Here is a 24,278-nt window from a genome sequence, read left to right as displayed (position 1 = left end):
TATTGTAGTTTACCAATTTCAATATATATATATTTATGTATATATGATTTATATTTATAAGTAGTATAATGTATGTATTTTTGTTTTGTAAAGCAGGAAGTTTTAGGATTCGCATGAGTCGCACCTTTGGTGCCCACAAAAATCGTACAATTTTCTTTTGCGTTTTTTTAGGTTTTTCTTTTCTATACATACAACATTAATGTACTTAAAATGAACACACACATTTAGCTATATAATGTATACATAATAATATTCAGTTACTTCATGTCTTCCAAAAGAGGTACTAAACTTAAATAGAAACAAGTAAATCAAGAAAGCAAAGAAAGCTGATTGATGCGAAAAACATAAATATTTCTCTCCTCTAGGACAATGATAAAAATGGCACAAAAGTAAAGTTCCGCTGGGAAAGCCACGAAATGCGGTCGGGTATCGATCAAGCGGACTTAGGTGAAGCTGTACTGATTATCCACGGCACGTCCGGTGCACTCGGCTCCCCCACTGGATCCCGATCCATCTCCTGCTCCTCCGCTGTTGCCATCGCTGTGGTGCCGGTTGCTGGATGATCCCGCCGGATGATGGGCGGCTGCCTGGAGGGAGGCGTTCGAGGCCCGCAGATGCGGCTGGTCCAGAAAATTCTGGGCCGACGGCGGCGATCCGTGCACAGTTAGCGTTGTGGGATCCAAATGGAAATAGACTTGCTCCGGAAAATAGACGTGTGTTGGCTCCTGTGGCAGTTCGATTTCATTTGTCTTTAGGCGAACACTCAGATTCATGGTAATCACTTCGTTGCACTGTTGGTTCGGAAGATTGGAATAGGTTTAATTAGTCCGGTTTGTTTTTTAAGGCGGTCTGGGGGTGTGTGGTGAAACATGAAGCATGCGACAATCAAATCAAGCATTTAAACTTAACACAGAATAACTAACTAATTAAACTTTTAAGTCGTTAATTGAAGGGGAAGCCTTTATAAAAAATTACAAATATATTGTTTTGAAACCAAATTGAGCCATAATAAAAAAATACTAGTTATAGAAGAAGTACAAAATGTTATATGTTGGATTTCTTTTATTATATTTTTATCAAAAGAAACTTTAGAAAATAATTTTATTTGTTGTTGTCTTTACCTAAGTTAAAAAGTCACGGAAAAATTTGTTAATAAACTTTAAATTGTTTTCCAAAATAAAACAACAAAAATAAATTCGAATAAAATTCTTTCGATTGAAGCAACAACTTTTTGGCTCATCATTTTACTTTAAGGTTTTTAAGAACAGCCAGACAGTTACTAAACTATACAACATTCATCAGTTCACAGTTCAAACCCCATCCCATTTGCAATGAAATGATAAGAACATAATAGAAATCAAAGTAAAATAAAAAACCATCACTGACACTGAATTGACTCCAAAATTTTGGCTATCTCACATGTCTCGGCGACGGATGGCCACCGCCAGCAGCTCCCATTGCCGCTCCTCCTGCCGCGTTCGATGCCGATGATGATCCCTGCCCATTTTCGTGGCCATTTCCGTTTCCATTTCCATTGCCGTTGGCCGAAAGATCGTTGAGCTGCCCGGAATCATGATTAGCAGTCGTCGATGGATCGTTCAGTCTGCTGTGTGTGTGCACCCATTCGGTGAGGGTCACATCCGAAGTGCCGCCCGATTCCAGGGGTATCGGATTGTGGCGGAAATGTTCAAGCATCTCCTGGATCGAGGGGAACCACAGGTGCTGCACCCTACACTGTCCCTTTTCCGAGATGGTGAGCCGCAAGTGCTTGGCTCGACGCTGGTAGTTGAAGGTCAATACAAACTCTCCTCGGCGCGTCTCGCTTTGCCGGACCAAAAAGAATCCATGTCCGGCCGCATCCGAGTGGAGAACCATGCGGGCAGCTTCCGATCGTGTCAGTGTTCCATGGAACCAGGGAAACACGCTCATCTCGGCCGTCAGATCCGCCACATCCGCATCATTATCCGTGCCTTCGATGCCATCGAAGTTGCTGGAGGCGGAAAGGCGCTGTTCACCTCGATGCGGTCTCACGGGTATATCCGGTGGACCTGAGGGCGGAGTGGTGCCCAGTTCGTTGATGACATTCAATTCGCTGGCGGAAGTGGCACCGCCCTGACCCAAGGCGCTATCTGCCGACAAGGACGAGGAGAGGGGTGCTCCTCCGCCGACCAGATTTCCATTGGATCCGCCCTGCTGGTGGTACTGGGGATTCTGTATGCCACCAATGGGATTGGGGCTCGGATTTGTGGGCGATGTTTGCATTGCGACCGCCATCACGCCATCCGATTCGATCATTGGCTGCTGAGTGGGCGGCGTGCGCATGCAGTAGCGTATGGTGGCCAGCCAGCTGCGCATCTCCTCGGCGCTCTCCGCTTCAATCACGTACTCCATGTTGTTGTCCGCTTTTAGGACGAACGTATTCAGCCTGTCCGGCATTTCCAAAGCAGTGGTTTCGCGTGCCTCGGAGATGAGGAAGCAGAAGACGCCACTACGCGGCTTAGTCGCCTTGTGGGGTGTGTAAAACTCGAGCATGTAACCACCCACGGCCTTGACCAGCACCAGTCGGCACTTCTCCCACTTCTGGGAGCCCGTTGGCTGGTCGAGACTCTCTGGTGTCAGGTTGTTTACAGTGCCCTCCTTGCGGCATTCGACCACGATCTTGGCGAGCTTCGTCTTGCCCTGCTTACCACTTCCACCGCTGCCGTCCACGTCGTCCGAGTTTTTGTGGAAGAAGGCCTGCAGCAATGAGAACTTGGACGTTTAAAACAAATGGAAGCTATATAGACGGAATTTCCGACTATCAAACAACCCGGTACTCAAATTATTTCAGTATATTCAATTGCTTTTTTAAACCACTTTCTGTAGTATCTGCTTTTATAAGAATTAAAAAGATGTTAATGATAAGTTTTAAAAAAATGTATAGTTAAGTAATCTCTGATAAAGCTTTTAAATCATATCGATTACTTGTCTAGACTCATGTAAAAAACTTAGTTAATACCACAATAATTTCTGATGATTAAATGATTTTTGATTTATTAAAAAGCTAATCAAATTCCCCGTCAGCAAGCACTAATCGGAATTCTGCACTGAATGCAAAGAATGCCAGAATGAATGTTCTTATCTGCCCACTCATAATTCGTGATTATTTTCGTAATAATTATCTCACCGACACTCAACAGTTGGTTTCTATAATGGTTCTTATCAGAAATCAAAACATGTCTCAGTTGAAAACTATAATCTTCAGGCACTTTAAAGGAAAATTGCAGGATATTTTGCCATACGAACAGGGAATTAAAATCTACATTTAAGCTTAGAGGGACATGAATACCAGGTGTTACTAAAAAATTCTCAAAAATCAAAATACTCTGAGGTGGTTTCAAGAACGAAGTATTTCTTGTCCTTTGACAAACCCAGAGTACTCTTCTTAACTTGAAAGTGAATCCGTTTTAACCCAAACTCACCTTTCCCTTGCGCAGACCCTTAAATGAGAGTCGCCTTAGGAGAGACTTTGGAAGCAGGCGTGGTACCTCGTGCTCCTCCTCGAACTCCAGCGATCCCACGCCCGATTTCAGGGTACTTCGCCGCCGGAAAAATTCCGTGTCATAGTGTGCCGAAAAGGATTCGACAAATTTCTGGGAAAAGCTGCGATGCTGGATGTTCCTTGCCTCCTCCGGCGGCAGATTCCCATTGATGTATGTGATGCAGGCCTTGGCGAAATCCGAAGCAGCCACTCTGGCATGCCGTTCGCAGAACTCCTCCCAACTGGTTCCTCCGTAGGCGTAGGAGGAGACTCCCATGGGGCTTCCCGTGCCAATTGGTCCGGGTATGAGGTCACTTCCTCCGGCAATCGCTGCTGCTGTTGCGGATGAAGTTCCCAGGTTGTGATGACTACTCGCCGACGTGGGACCAATGTATCCGCCTGCGCTAAAGGCGCTCGAATTGGCCCCTGTACTATTGCCACCCATTTGGCCAGGTGGTTCCCAATCCCGATTTCGCTGCTCCTCCTGTTGCCTCTGCCGGTTCGGGTTCAGTTTGCCGCACGAGTTACCCAGCTGGAGTCCGTTTCAAAAGAGCTGAAATGGCGACAGAACAATGGTGTTGTGGCTTAGTCATTCGGGATTCCGGGAAAAGTACAGACTCTGCCTACAGCATTCTTAAAACAAAAACATTTGCATGTAATATATTCCACATAAAAGTCTGTACAAAAAGAGTATCAACAACAATACAATTTTTCATTTACTACACAATTAATGGACTTATAAATATCTTAGAATAAAAAACATTACTGGATCTGCTATTGAGATAGTTTTATTAAATAAAAGATTGCTAACAAAGTTATAAATATATACATATGTGTGCCTCTTGGCAAGTGATAAGTAAGCACTATCTACTCCACTTCCGTTTCCAATTAACTCAGGCTAAAAACACTTTGACTCTCTGACTCACAGGATACAAGATTTCTTCGAGTTTGGGGAATTTTGGCAATTTCGACTGTAAGAAACTTGATAAGAATTAAATAAAATATAATACCGATTCATTGATTTAAACTAATTCTTTGACTACACAACAATTTGCTGGTTAAAACTTCTGGTTTGGAAGAAAAACAGGTTAAGCTCAGTTTTTTTTTTTTCGTTTATTGCCATTTTTATACCCGTTACTCGTAGAGTAAAAGGGTATATTGTATTCGTGCAAAAGTATGTAACAGCTAGAAGGAAGCGTTTCCGACCCTATAAAGTATATATATTCTTGATCAGGGTCACTAGCCGAGTCGATATAGCCATGTCCGTCTGTCCGTCTGTCCGTCTGTCCGTCTGTCTGTCCGTCTGTCTGTCTGTCCGTATGAACGCTGAGATCTCGGAAACTATAAAAGCTAGAAGATTGGCATTTTGCATGTAGATTTTAGGAGTTCCTACGCAGCGCAAGTTTGTTTCAAACTGGTGCCACGCCCCCTTTAACGCCCACAATCGCTTATATACGATTTTAAAAATTTAAATATTTCGGAAAAGTAAAAATGCAGTTTTATTGTGTTTATCAATACCTATCGAAATGTAGAAGAAATTTTTCAAATCGGACCATTCGTTAAAAAGTTATGCGTGATCAAAGTTTCTATCTCCATCTCCCTCGCACTCCCTTTACCTGAGTAACGGGTATCTGATAGTCGGGGCACCCGACTATAGCGTTCTCTCTTGTTCTACATAATAAATATATTTATTTGATTTTGGAATTCCATTGAATTTGCTATCCTATTAGAACTTATTTTCATTTGGTGTGAAATTGATTTTAAAAGATTATTTTGATTGAACTTTTAAAGTTTTACATAAAAATAATTTTTTATTGCAAAGCTTTTATATTGATTTTTTAAAAAGTTTTAAATTACAACTTTTTGGATCTCTTTAATAGTACACACATTTATTTACAACAAAATGATTAAAGATTATAAGTAAATTTAATTGAATTGCTGTCACTATTTTCAAAGGAGACATTTTAAATTCTTTTAAAATACACAATTAATCAATATAATGAACATTTTCCAGACACAAGTACATATTTGAACATTACATTAAGTAACGCGCATTTTCCGAGCCACAATTAATCCTTCTTCTCGGCAATTGAAAACAAACGAAAACAAACTTGCGGCGTAGCCCACACACACAAATCCGAATGCAAACACACACACCCACACAACTACGCGTGGTGAAAAATTTCCCACAGGAATTTCCACGCCTACGTCACATTGCAATATGCGCCGAGAAAATGCTTATTAATTATTGCAAATATATTGTATTTCATGTAACCATTTAACATTTGAAAACAACTCACTTTGCGGTTTAGTTATTATCTAAATGCACGGCATCTTTTTTAACTTTTATTTTTCTACACAAATTGCATGTTATCTCGCTCACACACACACGCACATCCGCTCAAAATATTCTTTTGCGTTGTTGTTGTTGCGCGTAAAAGGAAATGGAAATCTTAATATTAATTACTAAAATAGCACATACACTGAGTATTTTTAAAGCAAACGCATCGACCGCAAGTTTTAATTGAGTTACCGCCCACTTGCAATATTATTTATCACTGATTTGTTTGTGTTTTCTTGCGATTTAAAACGAAAAAACCTCGAGCGTGAAAATAGCAATTACTCGTTACTCTCTTTAATGTGACCATAGCGCGGAACAGAACAAATTCTTTAAAACGCAATAAACCAAAAGGTGCGAAACTCAAATAACGAGAGTTGAATGGTTAGCACTGACTCAAACGCAGTGGAGAGTTTAACAACTTTATAATTGCTCTAAAACTGTATTTAGTGTGGTCGTAGCAATTAAAATAAACGCGCCAAACTTAAATTGCGGTAAAACGTAAAACCAGTTTGACGTAAAAGACAACAAATTGTTATTATTTAAAAACTTTTGTTATTACTCCCAAGATACTTAACAACTAAAACTTAACTTTGTAAGATCCGTGCTAATTAATAACTCCCAAGGTTTTTGGTTAAATCTCACATTTTTATTGTTTCTATACGTTTCGAAATTGCATTTACTTAAAATTACTATGTAACTATCGTTTCCATATGCATACAGTAATTATTTATTGTTAGCCGCATTAATAGTAAATAATTCAAATGTTTGAAACTTAATTTTCTTTGTGAAACACACGCAGTGCAACAGTTGTTGTCTATCATTTATTTATTGTTTGCAACGAACACATGCATTTTGGCAAAACATCATTATGGTTGTGAGTTGAGAGTGTGGGAAATTGGGGAAAAACGAGAGAAATCGAAGGACGGAAATGGGCGTGTGAAACGGAAACGAATAGCGAATAAATGTGTATGAAGGCGAGCTTACTAACTATTATTTGTTGCATGGTGGTTTGTTATCAATACACATACGTACATATCCATAGTTATGCATACGTTAACTTAAGTATTTACAGAACATACTGCCCGGTGTGGTTGAAATTCGAATCTCAAACGGTCTTCTAGTCTTTTTGCTATCGTTTCCCGTGTTTGCTTACAGATATATTAGTAATGCCTATGAACTGTAACTAATATTTCGCTTGATCTTTGTTCTACTCGCTAATTATCTGCATGATTGGAGACTTTAAAGCCGATTTGAATGAACTCTTGTATGTCGTATATATATATGTGAATATATAAAACCTTTCCGCTTAGGCTAGAAACTATAGTTATTCGGTTTTTGTTTTTATTTCACTAAGAAAACGAGGATCACCTAACTTAAAACGAAACTTAGTTAAGTTGAGTTAAAAAATACATACTCAATACGTTATTTAAGAGACAAACGTTAGTATTAGATCTTGTGTGTTTTTCACTTTGTTTGTTTTTGTTTTTCTTTGCTTTTAGATAGAGTACTCTCAGACTTCCAATTGTTTTGATGGTTGTTGCGCGATAAACGGCTCGCTCCACATGCGCCGCAGGTCGCCCTGCAAGAAAAGACCATAAAACATTATAGATATCGATCCGGGATTATTGGGGTATTGACAGCACCTTCAGATAGGCCATCAGCAAGAGCGGCAATAACGTAAAGGGCACCAGATAAAGCAGCGCTGGCTGAGCCGCCTTAAAGACCTCGGAGCTGACTGTCGCCGTAAGCAGACCCAAGAAATAACTGCAAGAAAGAGGGATTACAAATTAAATCATATTCATATTAAGTAAAACATCATTAAGTCATTCTTTAGTACTAAAATCTATTCCTTAAGTCTTCAATTTCGAGTTTAATTTTAAAAAATAATTCCTATTTAGACGACAGAAGAGATCATTGTACAATTTTCAGTATAATAACCTGTTTTGCCTTAGAAAACAATAAGATTTTCTAATTTCTAATTTTTCATATCGCTTAACATAGCATATAACACTTTGGAAAGTTTTTGCTGAGTAAGCGTCAAATTTAAAAAGCCTCAAGCTTTGTGACACATATCCGACTATGTCTTAGTTAAATGTGCGAGACTCATTAGAAATCAAAAAAAACCTACTTTCAATTACAACCTCCTTTTTTTCAACGACTTACCCCAGTAAGGAACAATGAAAGTATGTCAGCCTGGAGCCTACTCCCCTGGGCGGCGACAATGTGGGATCCGAGGTGACGCCCTGCGCCTTCTTGTACGCATCGTAACGCAGGACGAAGCACAGCAACAGTCCTGGCATCACCACATCCCCCAAGCCCAACATGGAGAAGTGGCCCGTGTTGTGGAGGCTGGGGAAAACGAGCTTTCCGGGCAGGTTCAGCTTCGGTGTATCCCGTACAATTCCGCCCAGATGCAACTTTCGGGCCACGATGCCAACTGGATTATCGGCGGGTCGCGTGGCCACCTTGACCATTACGTTGGTGCTGAAGATGTACGAGGAGAGGAATACCCAGAAGACGTCGTAGATAAGCAGGCCGGTCAACAGCAGCGTGGACACCTTCAGACTGGGCAAACGCACAAACGCAATGAACGCCACACACAGACCCATCCCCATTGCTAAACAAGAACGGAATTTGCTTTAAATAAATTCAATATTTCATTTCAAATCTTAGCATACCATCCATCAGCAGCCAGTGGCCAGTGAGCACCCAGATGCACACAATCGACACTGATAGCGTAAAGCTAAAGAGCTCCGCTGCCGTGAAGCGACCACAGATTCCGAATGAGAATCGCTTTCCATCCGTGCACGGCCGAATGATGTATTGGCACATGGGCAGCAGCAGGAAAGCCAAAGCCACGGTGGCAATAACTGTGGATAAAGAACAATCACTTTAATTTGGGAAATATTTCTTAAATAACACGGCAACAGAGGTTTTCTGCTATCTCACGTATTAAATTAGTTTTTAAAATACAAATATTTTAATAATTTTGATTTCTTAAATTTATAATAACGTAGCAAAAGCCTAATATAAAATGAATATAATTTGGTCATATGGTCATTATATAGACAAAATGAAAATATTTATATTTGAAGAGATACTCACTCGCTGTGCAGACGGCGAAAAGGAGCTGCATGGAGTCGAAAAAGAAGAACATGATGAGCAGTGAGATGGAAGCTCCAAGGGGCAAACACAGCGCATGCATCGTGTCCAAGGTGGCGAATTTATCCGCTGTGAAATACAGATCTGAAATTTATAAAATATTCCTTATGCTTTTAAGGTAACTTCACACATACTTGGTTCCTTCTCGACAGGCTCGCCAGTCAGGAGATTGGTCATAGATTCGTTTCGCTTCTTTTGCTCCCGCTCGCGGGCCTCCTGTTCGATATTCAGCGACCGGAAGCTGCCGTAGACGATCAGCAGCATCGATATGAGGCAGGTGGAGACCCGCGACGAGTCCATTACACTTGAGACCGTCCAGTGGAGTTCGCGGTATTCTCCACCGCCCGCTGCCGCTGCACCGCCTCCAAGTTGGCCGGCACCCACAGTTTGTGCTCCCAGACTGCCACCGGCTCCACCATGCGACATGCTCACTCCGGATCCTCCGGATGTGTCTTCTATTTCAAAGATATGTCGCCGACGTTCAGGTTCAGTTGGCTTCTCCGCTTATCAGTGGACCTGCGCTGGGGTTTATCGCGTTTTTATGTCGCTGCACCGCTTCAATCTAAACAAAAATGAAAAGTGAAATTTGAGTTGTTTTATTGATTTAGCGATAAGTTTTATATTTGCTGACCTTATCGCTAGTAACCCCCCGTATCTGTTTGTCTTCTTCAGGTTATTTGGACAGCTGCGATTAGGTTTTTGGGAGCACACACTCCCCAAGGTTTATTTTCCACGACTTCGCCTAAAGTCGAGCGCGGAAACCTTGGGGTCAACTTTCACGCACCTCACGAATTAGGCAACGAAAATAATAAAACGTTCTTGGCACTCAAAAAAAAATGAAGAGGAATATAAAATAAAGAATCGTCAGAAAACTTGCCATTTATAACGCTTTGCTTAAGACATTTATGAAAAACTATATTTATAATAAACATCAACTCAAAAATACATTTTTGAATGAATTTGATTTGTTCATATCTGCTTTCAAAAGTTACTCATTCTCAAGAAAGGTAAATAAATTTGTTTTAAATATATATGTAATAAATAAATTAGTATTTAAAGTAAGTATTTACACAAATGTGTGCAACTTAACTTACAACCTAACCTTTTTATGGAGCATTTATGTAAATAAAGTACCATGTTGTTATGCATTTTTTCATTATTAAATCGTTAAATACATACAAAGGAAAGGCTGTATAAGTAATTTCCCTTTTTAGTTTTTGGTCAATATCTATGAATAATTCATAGGTATGTAACTGACCCACCGATTTCAAGGTAATATGAAAAGTAAATAAATAGAAACTTTAGTATTTGTTTAGACTTAAAATTTGGTATAGTAAACTAAGGCTATAGCTGTAAAATGGAAAAGTATCAGCACAAAACTAGGACTGATTCTCCCATGTTTACTTTTACGTTTTGAAAATTAGCGGTAGCAATGGAAATGCATCCAGTCATGCCTATCATATAAACAAACATATGGACCGTCTATATATAGACATTTTATTTTATTTTCCCCATTTCTTATTTACAACGACTATTGCACCTTTCATTTTCTAGCATTAAGTGAAGAAACACAGAAAAACAATTGTATCGAGTTTCAAAATAATAATAAAAATAATAAAATGTTTTAAATTTCTGTATTGTGTAATTAAATATTTTCAGTATTGGGAAAAAACCATATGTATTTGATTCAATATAAAATTACTACAAAATAGATTTTGTAACTAAACCGTTGTTTGTTCTTTAAAGTGGTTTTTTTTCTGTGTAGGTAAATATAATAACAACAACCGGTGTGAGAAAATAACAGATTGTCCGCTTGGGACTTACATGTAGCAATAACAACAATTAACCGACAAGAAGAAGGCCGTAAAAAGCAGTTAAAATTGGAATAAATTATAAAAGCGTTACCCAGTTTTCCATGATGCCAGTTCCATTGTTATTGCCACAAATTCTATAGTATTTTCACACACACAACCACACACACACCCACGCAGGGTTGTTGCACTTGGGAAATGGAAATGTTAAGTCGCTGTTATTAGAGCGGCGCTCTGCTAACTCGCTAATAACAAAGCGAGATAGTTGCTAATGACAATAGTGGGACTAAGCGAGACAGTTGTTAACTTCCTTGGCCACTGTCGTATTAGTGTTGTTGTTGCATGTTGCCAAGTGCCGTTGCTCGCACTAATTTACGTTGACTGGTGGCAAATGTACATAAGTGCATATGTATTGGTGAAGGTGTTTGTGTGTGGAATGCAAATGATTGAAAAATATTTACAGCGGGCAGTAACATAATAGTGGCAGTGTACGTATTAGTGATTTATAAAAAAGTTTATTGGCTTAAAAATTAAATAATCAAAGGTTTGTTTTTACGTCTTACTGAATCCCTTTTTTTTTAGTTTTTTTTAGTACATGCCTCTAAAATTTTAACCGCAACTGTAGTGAAATATGTGTACTTTTCATTCCACGATTGTGTTGGAGTGTTGTTGTTCCCCTTTTTCCCCGTCTCTCTCTCTACCTTTTAATTTTTTTTCTGGATGCAACAATTTAAGTTTCCCACACATTGCAATTCCAAAGGGGCCTTGCGGGGGACGAAAATATTTAACGAGCGCTAATTAGAATTAAATTATGTGTCGGGTGTAAAGTTACGCTCTCCAAAGTTGACACATTTTGCGGAGAATTTTCACAGTTTAAAGCGGTTAACGAACATGAGCATCATAATTAGCCAAACTCATTAGGAAACGCCGCTCACATCACATATGTACATAAACATCCACACACACAGGCAAACACTTTCTAATTTGAAACGCCCCAAAGTGGGGAACAAATATAAAAATAAAAGAAGTGCCAAGCAATTGGCTTTGCTGTAACTGCCCACGACGAATGTGAAAGTGAAATTTGCCAAGATACAGAGACAGGGGCGCCAAAAGGGGGGGCCTTGTCAAAAGGGTTACTGGTGATACACAGAAGAGTCAATTTTTCAAATTAAAACTAGCTAATATATTATTAAACAAACAATAAAGAAAATGTTTGTTTAAATATCGATTACATATTTTTAAAACTTCATACTGTGTAACGTATAAGAACACGATGTTATTAAATAAATATGTTTATTTCTGAGTTTAACAAAACAAAGAAAACAGCAAATGTTTTTAATTGTAATCTCTTAATGTCAATACTAAAATTAAATTCTAATCTTTACTCATATTAAAAACATTATATTAGAAAAGATATTATTTTTATATATATAATCCCTATACGAATATAATGAGAAATAAAACTTTTTAATGCACTGAATGCGGAAAGCATAAAAACAAGTGCGTAAACTGGGCGCAGTATTTTTTTATTATGCAAAAGGGGGAGGGGCTTCGGCAAAGACTGGATTGCAGCGCCTGAGAAATCTTTTATACAAGTAAAGCTTAGCCTGCGCTTTAAGGTTTTTTCCGTTTCGTCTTTGGTTACACTCCACTTCATTCCATTCCACCTCCATTTCACAAAACTCCAACTTCGCTCCACTGCGTAACAAAAAAGTTGGGGGACTTTTCGCTTACTTTGCCTTCACATTCACATTCGCGTTTGGCTGTATTTTCCTTGGTTTTTGTTTTTTTCCTTTGCACCGATATTCGTATTCGCGATAAAAAAGTGTCTGCTACATTTTCACGCGCTTTTCATTTGCCCTGCGAGCCGCTTTCCTTGCACATTTCCACGATCTTCGGCGGTCGCTGATCTTTAACGTTAGACTGCCATTTTTCATTTATTTCTATTAGTAACTATTGCGGTGCGAAGAGGAGGAGAAACAACAACGAATTAAACATTTGACGGAACGACGACGCTTTAGGCAATTTTCGCCTGCGCGAGCAGTGTGACCGTGCTAGTAACGTTTGCTTATACCACGCAAATAACGGTCGCATTTCGACGTTGTCTTTGCTTTTTCGCCAAAGGGTTCCCTTAATGTTTGCCTTTGTTTTTGTTGTTTAAATAGGGAAAAACTAAATTGCATATTCGTTCTTTTTGAATTATTGTTTACAAGCTAAAACTAATCTCAATTTGGGAGGATTGATCCATAAATCTTATACTCGAACATTTGCAATCTTTGTGGCTTTAAGGTTTTTTATCTTAATTTTATTTATTTATATTAAAACATACACATACATTTCGGAGATCGAGGAAGAAATATGCCAAAATCCTTGTAATAATGTAACAAAAAATATAGATAAGGAATGTTAGGTTTGAGGATAGGCTGGAAATCCAGGTAGGTTGTAGTCATCGTTAGTCCTGATCAAAGTTATATACCTTTGGACTCAAAATCTTGTGTGGCTTAATTAGGTTGTTATTTTATCAGTAAATGCGTTTCTATACCCCGAATGGTGTATTTTTCAAGTTAACGGTCACATTGTTTTAAGATTTTTACATTGGACGAACGCCTCGATGTACAAATAAAATTTTAAAATAAATCGGGTGCAACGGCAAATCGGAGATTCTTAATCCTGGAAATTCGAAAAAAAACGAAAAATACAGTGCATAAACCGTGTGTTTTATAAGAGTGTGGAAAAGCGGAAAAGTGCAGTCGAGAGTGCTGCAGTTCCAATTTCCTTTAAAAAAGAGCATCTCCAAGTGGTTGACAAACCAGTTAAATCCAAGTCACTTTTAAGGAGTTTTTTAATAGAACAAATTAATCCACCATGGGTCTCAACGGCTGCTGTTCGTGCGTCAAATATCTGATGGTCCTTATAAACATTTTATTCTGGGTATGTAGATTCCAGCAACAACAATCTCAGATTCTCTCCCATCACAACAACAACTGGAACACACGACCTCCTTGTTAGCATATGTATGTGTTTGTGGGTGTTTTTGTGTTCCCTACGCCCCTATTTCTCTGGCTGTGTGTTGGCGCGGGGGGAGAGGACGTGCGCACGCTCTTTGAGTCCTACAGCGTTCTCTCTTTTCGCTCTTCCCCTTTCTCAGAGGTGCTCAAAACAAAAGTAATGAACATAAAAAATTGGGAAGTTTAAAAAAAATTACAAAAACTTATAACATTACAAAAATTCATGTTTGTTTTTGTTCAAAAAAAAAAGGTATCTAGAAACGTGCTTTGTGTAATTATTAATGTAATTTACTTAGTTTAATAAGGCTTTAAACAATTTGGTATTGTTAAACTATTAAAAAAAATGAATACAACTTCCAAATCTTTTATCTAAAAATTGTCGACAGAGTAAACCCGATTGTTATTAGTTAATGGCCCTGTACTTGAATTATATTGAGTTTGTCTTATATTATATTAAAATGTTTAAGCTAATGCCACGAATTGCCAAAGAATACTTTTTTGTTCTTCTAAAATACGCAAATTAAGATAAGATGTAACAAGCCGCAGCGACATCACTGATAGCCCTGCATCAGCACCTTATTTCCCCCCAAAAACAATAGAAGTTCCGTTGGGGGAAGAGAGTGAATGAGACACACATGCAGACTCTTGCAGACCCACAACATTTAGGCATCTTCTCCACCATTTTCCACTCCCTCCCACTCATTTCCTTGTTCAGTTGTTTTGCTTCTGCTTCTGTTTTTTTTGTTGTAATATTTGTATAACGTATACGTGCATTTGATATTTTTACAAACTTCGGCAGGATTAATTAGTTAAAAAAAATTTACTCTTTAAAAGGTTAACATTTTTACCTCACTATTTACTTGTCTACGCAATTTTGGACTTTCTACATCGCCCCGTTTGAGTTTCAATTATTTCCATTCAATTATTATCACTGATACTGTTTGTGTTTGTTTTTCTTCAGTATTTCTTGGATTTTCCTCTGGTCTCTTGTTGCTTGCGAAATCAGTTTCGCTTTTTCTTTGGGCAACAAATTTAAAATTCTGATGCTTATGCGGGTTGTTTTTAATTTTTTTCTTTTGGTTTGTTGTTTGTTGCTGCCTTTTTTCGATTTCTGTCTATAGTATTTATTAGTCAAAAGCTATTTTCGAATACGGGCAGAAAACAACAAAAACTTACATACGCGTCCGTTCGTTGCTGTACACAGAAACAATGCTGCGCTATTTTCCCCATTTCCGTAATTGCATTATTTTATAAAAATTCAATACCTTCATACATGATTCCAATTTTTCAAATTTTGTAAAAAAAAAATTTTAATAAAATTTTCAATAAGACTAAACATTTTTTATGATTAAGATCCCAACTATCAATTTTCTTGCTGATCAAGTTTTTAAATATATCTCGTAAACCCATTTTAAATATATTGTAACTACGAAAATTTTAAGAACAATTTTAAAACCAAATTACAAATTTACTCTCAAAATGCTTATAACTTTTTTTATTAGTGTATTTTTCCTTGATCTGTGATATTTTACTATTGGTCGTTGTTGTTGTTTTTTGCACAGTCGTATGTGTTTTAAGTTTTTGGAGGCAATAATAAGTGATGGAAATTGTGATGTTTTTGTGATGCAGTTTGTTTTACTTATCGTTTGAACTATTTTTAGAGCAAAGTATGGATAAAGAGTACGTCAAATATTTGTTTGTTATGTGGGTATTTTTATCACGAGGGAAGTTATCAATTAACATATGTATAAACAAAGTAAATTTAGTACAAATTAATTGCAGTTGATAGTTGTGGTTAATCCTAACCACAACACAAAAAAAATATTACCACTTCCATGAAATGATTACCACTGAAACAATTGCTTCGAATCCGTCTCCACTGTGCATTGGTTTCCAAACATTTCCATTTTCATCGTCGCCATGGGGCATCGTGATCAAACGCCACGATCTCTGAGGAAGCTGACGTTCCAATGAGGCCGATATCCCAGATCTAAGATGCCGGGGGAGTCCTATGCCAAAAATGCTAAACGGCCGGCGCTGTCGTCATTGAAGTTGACAGTGGCCAAATTCGAATATATCTAAAAAATTCCGTTAGCCATCTGACAAGGCTTGCGTTCCGTCCTGTCCTGTCCACCCACCAAAAAGCAATTCATTTTCTTACAGTCCAACTTCCACAAGTAAAACTACTATTACCATTGGTATTTAAAGGGAGCTTAAGAGATTATTTTTTATCGCACTTAGTTTTTTAGTATTTACTCTTTGGCCTGATGATAATAATAACAAAATGATGTTTAAAATCGTTAAATTCGTATATCTTATTATATATATATTGATAAATGGAAATACAGTTTTTTAATAATTCTATATTTTGTATAAACTTAAAAAAATAAAAAACAAAACTTTATTAAAAAAAAAGGGAAGTAGTTTTCCTACAACATTTTCTTTAACGGTTGACTGTATCTATTTCCAATCCGCTCACACATGTCAGTCAAATCTAAATGCATAATTCGCTGTGCATTTTTCACTCAATTATTCATGAGTTGCGCTCCATTCATTTTTTATTTTTCAGTTTTTAGTTTTGTGAGTTGACATGATGGGGCTGCAATTTGCCATCGATGCGGTTAATTGTGGGACAAAACTGCGACTGGACATGCATGGCAACCCCAGCTGCTCTTTTACCATTGCCCCTCGTTTTTTTTGCAATTTAGCAGCAGGAAAATCCTCTCTCGTTTTCCGCTTTCAACGCCTCGGCACTAAAAAGTGGGTCAACGAAGGACTCTACACATTTATTGGCCTATTCGGCAGACTTTCTGTTTGTTTGTCATGGACATGCGATATAGTGTCATATATGTACAAATATACATACATATGTTGAAACGTACTGGGAATCGTAAAATTCCAACAATCATAGCTACACCCAAGGCGTGTATTCGGTTCAAACTCGGAAAAATAGAACTAAATATCGGGGTCAACATTTGTTCTTTAAATTTTAAACATAAATGTCTTGGTTCGACAGAATAATAATAAAACCAACTAATATTTTAAAACTTAAAGTTATATTTTTGTATATTATAATTAGATAACATTGTATAAATTTTTATACAGGAATGAAAGATATTATGGTAAAGAGAAGTTTTTTAAACGGAGGGCTCTGAAAATTCTCTCTGCTATTATATAATTTCTTAAAAAGGTTTACTACTAAAGAAAATTCTTGCTTTAACTCTAAAAATGGACAGAGGTATGCGAACACCCGGTTTTGGTTACAAAATATGCCGTCCGTGCTTTTGATGTTACTCAATAAACGGCCCTCGTATAGCGACAACATTGTATTACGTTTCCATGAGTAGTTTTTCCGTTAGCTCCACACATTCACACCCATGAACTTTTAGGGCAGTATAGTGCAGTTTGTGTGGCACACTTTTTGTCTCGTTCGCTTTTCAGCAGCTCACTCTTTCGTGGACCACCCGCATAAAGCCGGTCTTTGCTTCTCTTATTTTTCATTAGATTTTCATGAAATTTTTGACTTTGTTGCTGGTGCGTTTGCTTATTCCCATAGAGATTTTCCTTTCTCTAGAGAGTTGTTTTTAGAGCTTGTATGTCAAAAATAATGGCGCTACTAAAATTGTACTATAATTATAAGGCAACGGCCAAATTAACCCTTTTAACATGTATATAAAAATGTCAAAAATTTTAAATATATGTATAACTTTTAACATAATTGTATCTTTATTTTTGTTTTATATTTGACTGAAATATCTAAAGTTACATTTAATAATGCGGAATATATTATTAAACTTTTTGGTGTTTTATATTTCCATAAATAGAGAAATTTAATAAATGTTTTAATTTCTCAGATTTTTTGGTGATCTTCTGCGTAATCTTATCAAAAAGCACAGATGCTCGAAGTGCTCTAGTTTTCTTGGCAATTACGAAAGACTTGGAGCAGAACAGAAGCAATAGATAAGATTTGTATTTTGAAATGTTTCTCAGTTTGCCTTCCGTTTGTAAGAGGCTGTAAATTTAAAAAGTTTTCCATATAATATGTGCACTTGCCTACATATCTTGATTAGTTCTCATCGCACACTCAATTTCCCTGCGATGAATAATTTTGCTGAATAATTAATGAACTTGCATTGATTCACTTATGCCTGTGGTCGTCGCCTATTAAGTCATAAGCTCTTTATTAGATTTTCTCACTCATCGCACGAATGGAAATTTAAGTACATTGTTTTTATGTATGCTTGGCTAGGCAACCATTAATATAGCAGACTTTAATCAAAATAAATCTACAAGAAATTCAAAAAAAAAGTTGGCTTTGCTTTTGCTGATTACCCGAGAAGTGCGATAATAAGAGCTTGGCATCACAATATTCTCGCAGTCTTTTATGTGTGTACCCTTGTACAGATGGATTTATACAGTCGGTATTGACGATAAGCTCTAAAATTGTTTTATATTATTTACTTAAGTGTTGATTTATTTAACAGCGACCTTTAGTAAAAACCTTTTCTTATTTTGATCCAAAATCTGAACAAATTTGTTAAAGCTAAAATTAATTTCTTATTAATCCTCAGTTAACTACAGCGAACCTTACTATAATTTAATTAAAAGAATCCAAACTGAAAGTGACAAATATAATTTGACGCTTCCACTTAGCTGACATCATAAGTTTGAACCTATAGAGCTTAAGGGAAGGAAACTATGGCCGGGCAGTCCCCTACTTTAATTGCCGCCTCGCCAGATGGCGTCATTGAGGCGTGTTTCCCAGTGTGTAGAATGCAACTATTAGAGAATTACACAGAACATTTTTAAAAATAAAAAATACTCTACTCTATTTTATTTTTGTTTCCTTACAGCTCATCGGCTTGACCATAGTGATCACCTCTGTTTGGGCGCTAACAGATCCCACATTCGTGCTGTCGACGACACAATCCTACAAACATTATTATATAGGCGTCTATATTTTCCTGGCTATCGGTTTACTGATCACATTGGGCGCATTTTTTGGCTGTTGTGGCGTTTGTCGAGAGTCGCAATGTCTGCTGGTTTCGGTAAGTAAAAAGTGGAGTTTATCTTTAATGGCAGAGTCTGGGAATTCCAATTAAAATGGATGCAAATGTGTGGCCCACACTGTTCCGCTCATGTAATTGCAACGGAGGTTCGCCCACGTTGTCTTGGCAAGTCTGCAAACTGCTGCACTCAACAAAATTGGCATAATATTTAAAAATTTATTTAAGAGATGTTTGGGCACTAATATCTCAAATGAATTTGAAAATTAAAAAAAAAACATTTGGAATATTACATTATTTAATATTTTTTGAAGTTTTTTATACCCGTTACTCGTAGAGTAAAAGGGTATATTGTATTCGTGCAAAAGTATGTAACAGCTAGAAGGAAGCGTTTCCGACCCTATAAAGTATATATATTCTTGATCAGGGTCACTAGCCGAGTCGATATAGCCATGTCCGTCTGTCCGTCTGTCTGTCCGTCTGTCTGTCCGTCCGTATGAACGCTGAGATCTCGGAAACTATAAAAGCTAGAATATTGGCATTTTCATGCAGATTCTAGAAGTTCCTACGCAGCGCAAGTTTGTTTCAAAAGGTGCCACGCCCCCTTAACGCCCACAATCGCTAATATACGATTTTAAAAATTTAAATATTTCGGAAAAGTAAAAATGCAGTTTTATTGTGTTTATCAATACCTATCGAAATGTAGAAGAAATTTTTCAAATCGGACCATTCGTTAAAAAGTTATGCGTGATCAAAGTTTCTATCTCCATCTCCCTCGCACTCCCTTTAGCTGAGTAACGGGTATCTGATAGTCGGGGCACCCGACTATAGCGTTCTCTCTTGTTTTAATATAAAAAATTTACTTCTCCGATTCCTAAAACAGTATACGTTCTAAAGAGTTTTTTTTTCGATTGCGAATATATCTTGCTTAAATTGTAGCAGTTTATTTACTCAACGCCCACGGAACTGTCTTACTCCGCCATTCATAAATCTGAAATTCTCTTGCAGTTCTTCTGTGTCATACTCATCGTGATGGTGGCACAAATTGCAGCCGGAGCCTGGGCCTTCCACAACAAAGACAAGCTGGATGACATTGTGCGGGCGTCATTCAAGTCTTCAGTTCAAGAGGAGTACGGCCAGTCCACCATGAGTACACGCACCGTCACATTCGATGCACTGCAAAAGAATGTAAATATTTAAACTATCACCATACTTGCAGAAACCCGATTATATATACATTTTTATTGTCTTCAGTTGAAATGCTGCGGTGCCGATGGACCTGGAGACTGGGCCACGAGTCGTTTTAATAATGTGGATCGCACAAATATAGTAGATATCGCCGTGTCTTCCATGAATGTGTTTTATAACATACCCGAGTCCTGCTGCAAGGATGATCTAAAGGATAACGAATGTGAGCTGTCGCGACGTCTGAAATTTGGTGGTCCATTGAACAATGCCATTTATCAACAGGTAATTCAAAGTTATTCATTTCGGTTCTTTCTTTGTTAAAATCCATGGACTGTCCATTTATTCATCGCTCGTTTTTCGATTCAATGAATTACCAAAAAACGATCAAAAGTCAATTGATAGGTGTGTCCAAATCATAATTTCTTTGGTTACTGATCGCTATCATCGGTCTGGCCATAAAAATTGACTATCCTTTACCCTTCCGTTGTTTTTGTCCGGACTGCAAGCTAAGAGCGGCTGGGCTAATAAAAATTCTCGCCCGACAGGGCACCAGACGATAAAAATGTTTTAATTAATATTGATATTCAACACGCATTTCAAACTTTTGTCTGCTTGTCTGGATGTGTTGTTTGTAGAAATAAATCCAGAGAATTCTCGCTGTAAACAAACTGAACATTCTTATATACAAACCGTTTAATGAGTTTCTATGTGTCTTACAGGGTTGCGTGGACAAATTGATTGAGATCATTTACAACAACTGGGTCACCATTTTCGCCGTAACCGCTGCTGTCATTCTGCTGGAGCTGCTGTCCCTGACTTTTGCCCTGAGCCTGTGCTGTGCGGTGAGGAATCAGCACTACAAGGCCTGAGAGTTACAGAACTCCCATAGGGAAATTACGGACGATGAGAAGTACTAACAAACCAAATCGAAACGGATGCATAGCGAGCGTTATTACTGAAGACGTGCGAATGGGAAAAGGCAGCTAGCAATGAAGGCTAGCGATATAATGTCCACTCCCTGGTCAATACTTTAACAACACAACTGACAACAGCAACAACACAATTTTGTAGTACTTTTAACAACAAGACAAGCAAAAACAACGGAAGCAAGCTGAGCAATTGTATTTGAGATATGACTACTTTTTGGAATTTGTGTAAAGTTTTTAAAGCACAATCCACAGGAGTTACGGAAGCGACTTTATATGAACTTGATATGCCAGCAGAGCAAAAATAAACAACACTTTTCTAACAAAATATTTCTACCACGAAAAACACAGACAGTAAACTCTATATATATGTGCGATTAACATAAGCAGCTCCATAATACTTAGCATAGCGAAGTTTCGAATTCATAGATACATACTATATGTTTAATATATAGATCAAAAGATAAGCACGAAAGTATAATGTTAAATGCCAAAACAAATGAAATAATGTTAAAAAGAAAAGCAATCAAAATTCTTTTAAAATTTATTTCTCCCATAAGACTTTCACATCAATTACGAATTGGGTTTTTCAGCTGCCATTTACGTATGCTAACACAACGCCAAATGATATATAATTCATATATACGTATGAATCATATGATAACAGCATTCCACAAGAATGAGAATGATTGACAGATTTTAGTTCTGGTAAAATCGCATTGCCATCCAAAGACCCTGCCCAAAATATATTTTCAAATCATTTTTTAACTTGTGCAAAATGTTGTGCTTAAAATCGAATACCATTCAATTCGTAGAGCTCGCGAAATTAAATGCCAAATATTTTATGTATTTACAAAATTGTAATTTAATTTATTTATGTCTATTTATTTGAGCAAAAGCCGTCAAGGAGCGAAAACAAAATGTTTAGAAATAAAACGTAAATGATGGTCACTCTGTCGACAAACAGCATTCTGTATTTTTAACACATACTATAGCCAAGCATTAAATTGGCCAGTGTTATATTTTATGGAACTATAACCGCTGTATTTGAAAAACTTGCAGTGGGTCAGGTATTTGTAATGCACTGAAAAAAACATCTTTGGCGTTATAAAATGTAGATATTTTTGATCCTTATCGTGTCGGATTATTGTGCCCCAGAATAACCATACATAAAATTGGGTTGAAAATTTGTCAATGATGGATGAAGACATACATGGGTTAAATAAGATATTGATAAGCTTATTTATAAATGGTTTGATTTAGTGTTGGCCAAGCTGTTAATTCATAACCTGTATAATCCCACACACTAGAATCGAATTTTGTCGAATCCAACTTACCTGCATCGAAATATTTTATAATTTAGGTCAACTATTTATAACTAAAATGGTCAAATCAGCACAAAATGTTAAATGAAAAGTACACACGAATGAAAAGTCTCTATATTTACATTGTATTTTTACCATACACCATAATCTAATTAAAGGATATATATTTTTTGTAACCTTTTCATTTTAATGTTGTTATATGTGAATTTTGTTGTTAGTTAAGCGTAGCCTGAAAGTCACACTTTGTACCCCTTCACAGCGTTTAAATAAATTAAATCTACAAAATCCAATCCATGGACAAAATTATACTAAATTTACAAAAAAAAAAAATGAATATTAAAATATAATGTATTTAAATTTACACATTAAACTATATTATTTATTTTAAACTTTCTTAGTAAGTAGTTACGTGCGGAATTTCAAGAAGTTAAATCAAATAAAAAGAATAACGTTTTAGGCTAAAATATAAACCTCATAAAATTCACGTTTTTCTGTTCGATTTGTAGCAAAACATTGGAATATTTTAAAAATAAAATCTTAAAAATAAAGAAATACTTCGATATTTGGGCAGAATTGAACGTAGCACAAAACTTCATCAAACATCTTAAATCAAAACCAAAATAAATAAAGAATTCTACTCTCCAAACAAAAATACAATCAACTTAGCATCTTCATAATGTACGGAATAATGCTAATAATTGTTTGAAAAAACTGCACATTTAGCAAGACATCTAAAATTGAAATTGAAAAAGTTAAGCAATATAAACGATGCTCAAGATCTGTATTTAACAACATGATACCTACACCATGGTAAAGATAATACTGAATCATTATGGGTAATTGGGATAAATTATAGAAAACCGCGGCATACAAACTGATATTTCAAATAAATAAACATACAATAAAATAAATATATTCAATTTTTTATTGATTAGCTTGGGTTTTACAAATTGCGGATAAGACATGTTCATCCCGACTAATGAAAATGCATGAGTGAAGTACATAATTAAAGTGTTATTTTTATTAAAATGTTTTATCTGTTTTACTTTTTACCCATTTTTTTTGGGGATGGTGTCACTTAAGATTTCTTCATTTTTTGTATTGTTTTTAATTTTACGTGGCATAAGAACTGTTTTATATTTGTGGGTTACTAAAGTTTTATTTTTTACTCTAAAAACTAAAGTACAACGAAATTTTAATGAGAGTATTCAAGAACATAAGCATTAATAGGACCTACTAAAATTAACTTCCATTAGGTATTCCCTAAGCTGACAATATTTAACTAAAAGTACATTTAAATGGTTTTAGTTTTAAACATCTCTTCTCCTTTTCATTTTTGTTGTTTTAGCTTAGTTAAACAGTTATTTTCATTCAAAAAGTGGACAACAAATAGCTCCTTTTTTAATTGTTTGGAATAATGATTGTTAAAGGAATTATCAGGATCTTTAGACAATTAAATTAATTTAATTTACACATAGATGGATTTGTCAAGTCGGATAGTATTGTTATTTAAGTTGTATTATTTCAACAAACGTTTAGAGGGTTTCCTATCATGTACTTATAAACAATCCAAATCACTAACCACGTTTTCTCTTGTTAAGTTTATGTTCCAGTATTATTCATAAAGATAGCATAAATCATGTATTAGTTAACTAAAAGATTTAGATTACAGGATGTTTAATGGTAGTTAGGGATTCAACATCTTGTGTTTCATTTACAAATCGCTTAGGCTGAAAAATTATTATCGTAATTTACATTTACCATAGGTACATTTGGATTAAATTTAGTTTCAACTAAATACGAATTAAACGTAGTTGTAAAAATAATGCTAAAAATTATTTACTACACATTAGTTACACATATTAAGGTCTGGTATGGGAAACCGATTTAGATTTCGATTTCCATTCCATCTTGCTAGTAACAATTAACGTTGATTTTGACATAGCATAGTGGATAATCTTCCAGGACATTTAGCAGCTAAAACCGATTTT

At 36.5% G+C, this 24,278-nt stretch overlaps 3 protein-coding genes across 9 annotated transcripts; 1 reads left to right on the top strand and 2 right to left on the bottom strand.

The window, feature by feature from the left end:
* Positions 1 to 34: 34 nt before the first annotated feature.
* Positions 35 to 6,162, bottom strand: LOC108050995 (SH2B adapter protein 1). Of its 5 annotated transcripts, none has more exons than XM_017132930.2 (4): positions 6,003 to 6,162; positions 3,462 to 4,073; positions 1,420 to 2,751; positions 35 to 791 (listed from the first exon to the last, which is right to left on the bottom strand). In XM_017132930.2, the coding sequence occupies exons 2-4, from the start codon at positions 3,963 to 3,965 to the stop codon at positions 444 to 446; spliced, it is 2,184 nt and encodes a 727-aa protein (XP_016988419.1). In that variant the 5' UTR covers positions 3,966 to 4,073; positions 6,003 to 6,162; the 3' UTR covers positions 35 to 443. The 5 variants fall into 5 exon arrangements, with proteins under 5 accessions (XP_016988419.1, XP_016988418.1, XP_016988420.1 ...); XM_017132929.2 differs by having other exon boundaries at positions 36 to 791; positions 5,821 to 6,162; XM_017132931.2 differs by having other exon boundaries at positions 39 to 791; positions 1,420 to 2,736; positions 5,821 to 6,162.
* Positions 6,163 to 6,485: 323 nt separating this feature from the next.
* LOC108050996 (signal peptide peptidase-like 3) lies at positions 6,486 to 12,871 on the bottom strand. Of its 3 annotated transcripts, XM_017132936.2 has the most exons (8): positions 12,569 to 12,871; positions 9,655 to 9,848; positions 9,158 to 9,585; positions 8,967 to 9,107; positions 8,540 to 8,731; positions 8,025 to 8,478; positions 7,505 to 7,625; positions 6,486 to 7,440 (listed from the first exon to the last, which is right to left on the bottom strand). In XM_017132936.2, exons 3-8 carry the CDS (start codon positions 9,447 to 9,449, stop codon positions 7,372 to 7,374), a joined length of 1,269 nt encoding a protein of 422 aa, XP_016988425.1. In that variant the 5' UTR covers positions 9,450 to 9,585; positions 9,655 to 9,848; positions 12,569 to 12,871; the 3' UTR covers positions 6,486 to 7,371. The 3 variants fall into 3 exon arrangements, with proteins under 3 accessions (XP_016988425.1, XP_016988424.1, XP_016988426.1); XM_017132935.2 differs by lacking the exon at positions 9,655 to 9,848; XM_017132937.2 differs by lacking the exon at positions 9,655 to 9,848 and having other exon boundaries at positions 8,967 to 9,092; positions 12,569 to 12,870.
* A 539-nt stretch (positions 12,872 to 13,410) lies between these two features.
* Positions 13,411 to 23,198, top strand: LOC108050997 (CD81 antigen). The gene is made up of 5 exons (XM_017132939.2): positions 13,411 to 13,765; positions 18,696 to 18,890; positions 19,857 to 20,036; positions 20,103 to 20,318; positions 20,756 to 23,198. Exons 1-5 carry the CDS (start codon positions 13,700 to 13,702, stop codon positions 20,903 to 20,905), a joined length of 807 nt encoding a protein of 268 aa, XP_016988428.1. The 5' UTR covers positions 13,411 to 13,699; the 3' UTR covers positions 20,906 to 23,198.
* The last annotated feature ends 1,080 nt before the right edge of the window (positions 23,199 to 24,278 follow it).

This window comes from Drosophila rhopaloa, unplaced genomic scaffold (assembly GCF_018152115.1).
Source record: "Drosophila rhopaloa isolate 14029-0021.01 unplaced genomic scaffold, ASM1815211v1 contig_178, whole genome shotgun sequence".
In the NCBI taxonomy this organism is placed as follows: Eukaryota; Metazoa; Arthropoda; class Insecta; order Diptera; family Drosophilidae; genus Drosophila; species Drosophila rhopaloa.
The sequence above is the reverse complement of the archived record's forward strand: the minus strand, read 5'-3'. Positions and strand labels throughout refer to the sequence as shown.

Bases quoted from the DNA above. Each gene is read 5' to 3' on its own strand.
- LOC108050995 (XM_017132930.2), bottom strand. From the start codon at position 3,965: ATGGGTGGCAATAGTACAGGGGCCAATTCGAGCGCCTTTAGCGCAGGC. The intron at 2,752-3,461 runs GTGAGTTTGGGT...TAAACGTCCAAG, and splicing joins AGGGTCTGCGCAAGGGAAAG to TTCTCATTGCTGCAGGCCTT. The intron at 792-1,419 runs GTGAGATAGCCA...CCGAACCAACAG, and splicing joins GCCATCCGTCGCCGAGACAT to TGCAACGAAGTGATTACCAT.
- LOC108050996 (XM_017132936.2), bottom strand. From the start codon at position 9,449: ATGTCGCATGGTGGAGCCGGTGGCAGTCTGGGAGCACAAACTGTGGGT. The intron at 8,479-8,539 runs GTATGCTAAGAT...GTTCTTGTTTAG, and splicing joins CCACTGGCTGCTGATGGATG to CAATGGGGATGGGTCTGTGT. The intron at 7,626-8,024 runs GTAAGTCGTTGA...TCTTTCTTGCAG, and splicing joins TTTCATTGTTCCTTACTGGG to TTATTTCTTGGGTCTGCTTA.
- LOC108050997 (XM_017132939.2), top strand. From the start codon at position 13,700: ATGGGTCTCAACGGCTGCTGTTCGTGCGTCAAATATCTGATGGTCCTT. The intron at 13,766-18,695 runs GTATGTAGATTC...GTTTCCTTACAG, and splicing joins TTATAAACATTTTATTCTGG to CTCATCGGCTTGACCATAGT. The intron at 20,037-20,102 runs GTAAATATTTAA...TATTGTCTTCAG, and splicing joins TCGATGCACTGCAAAAGAAT to TTGAAATGCTGCGGTGCCGA.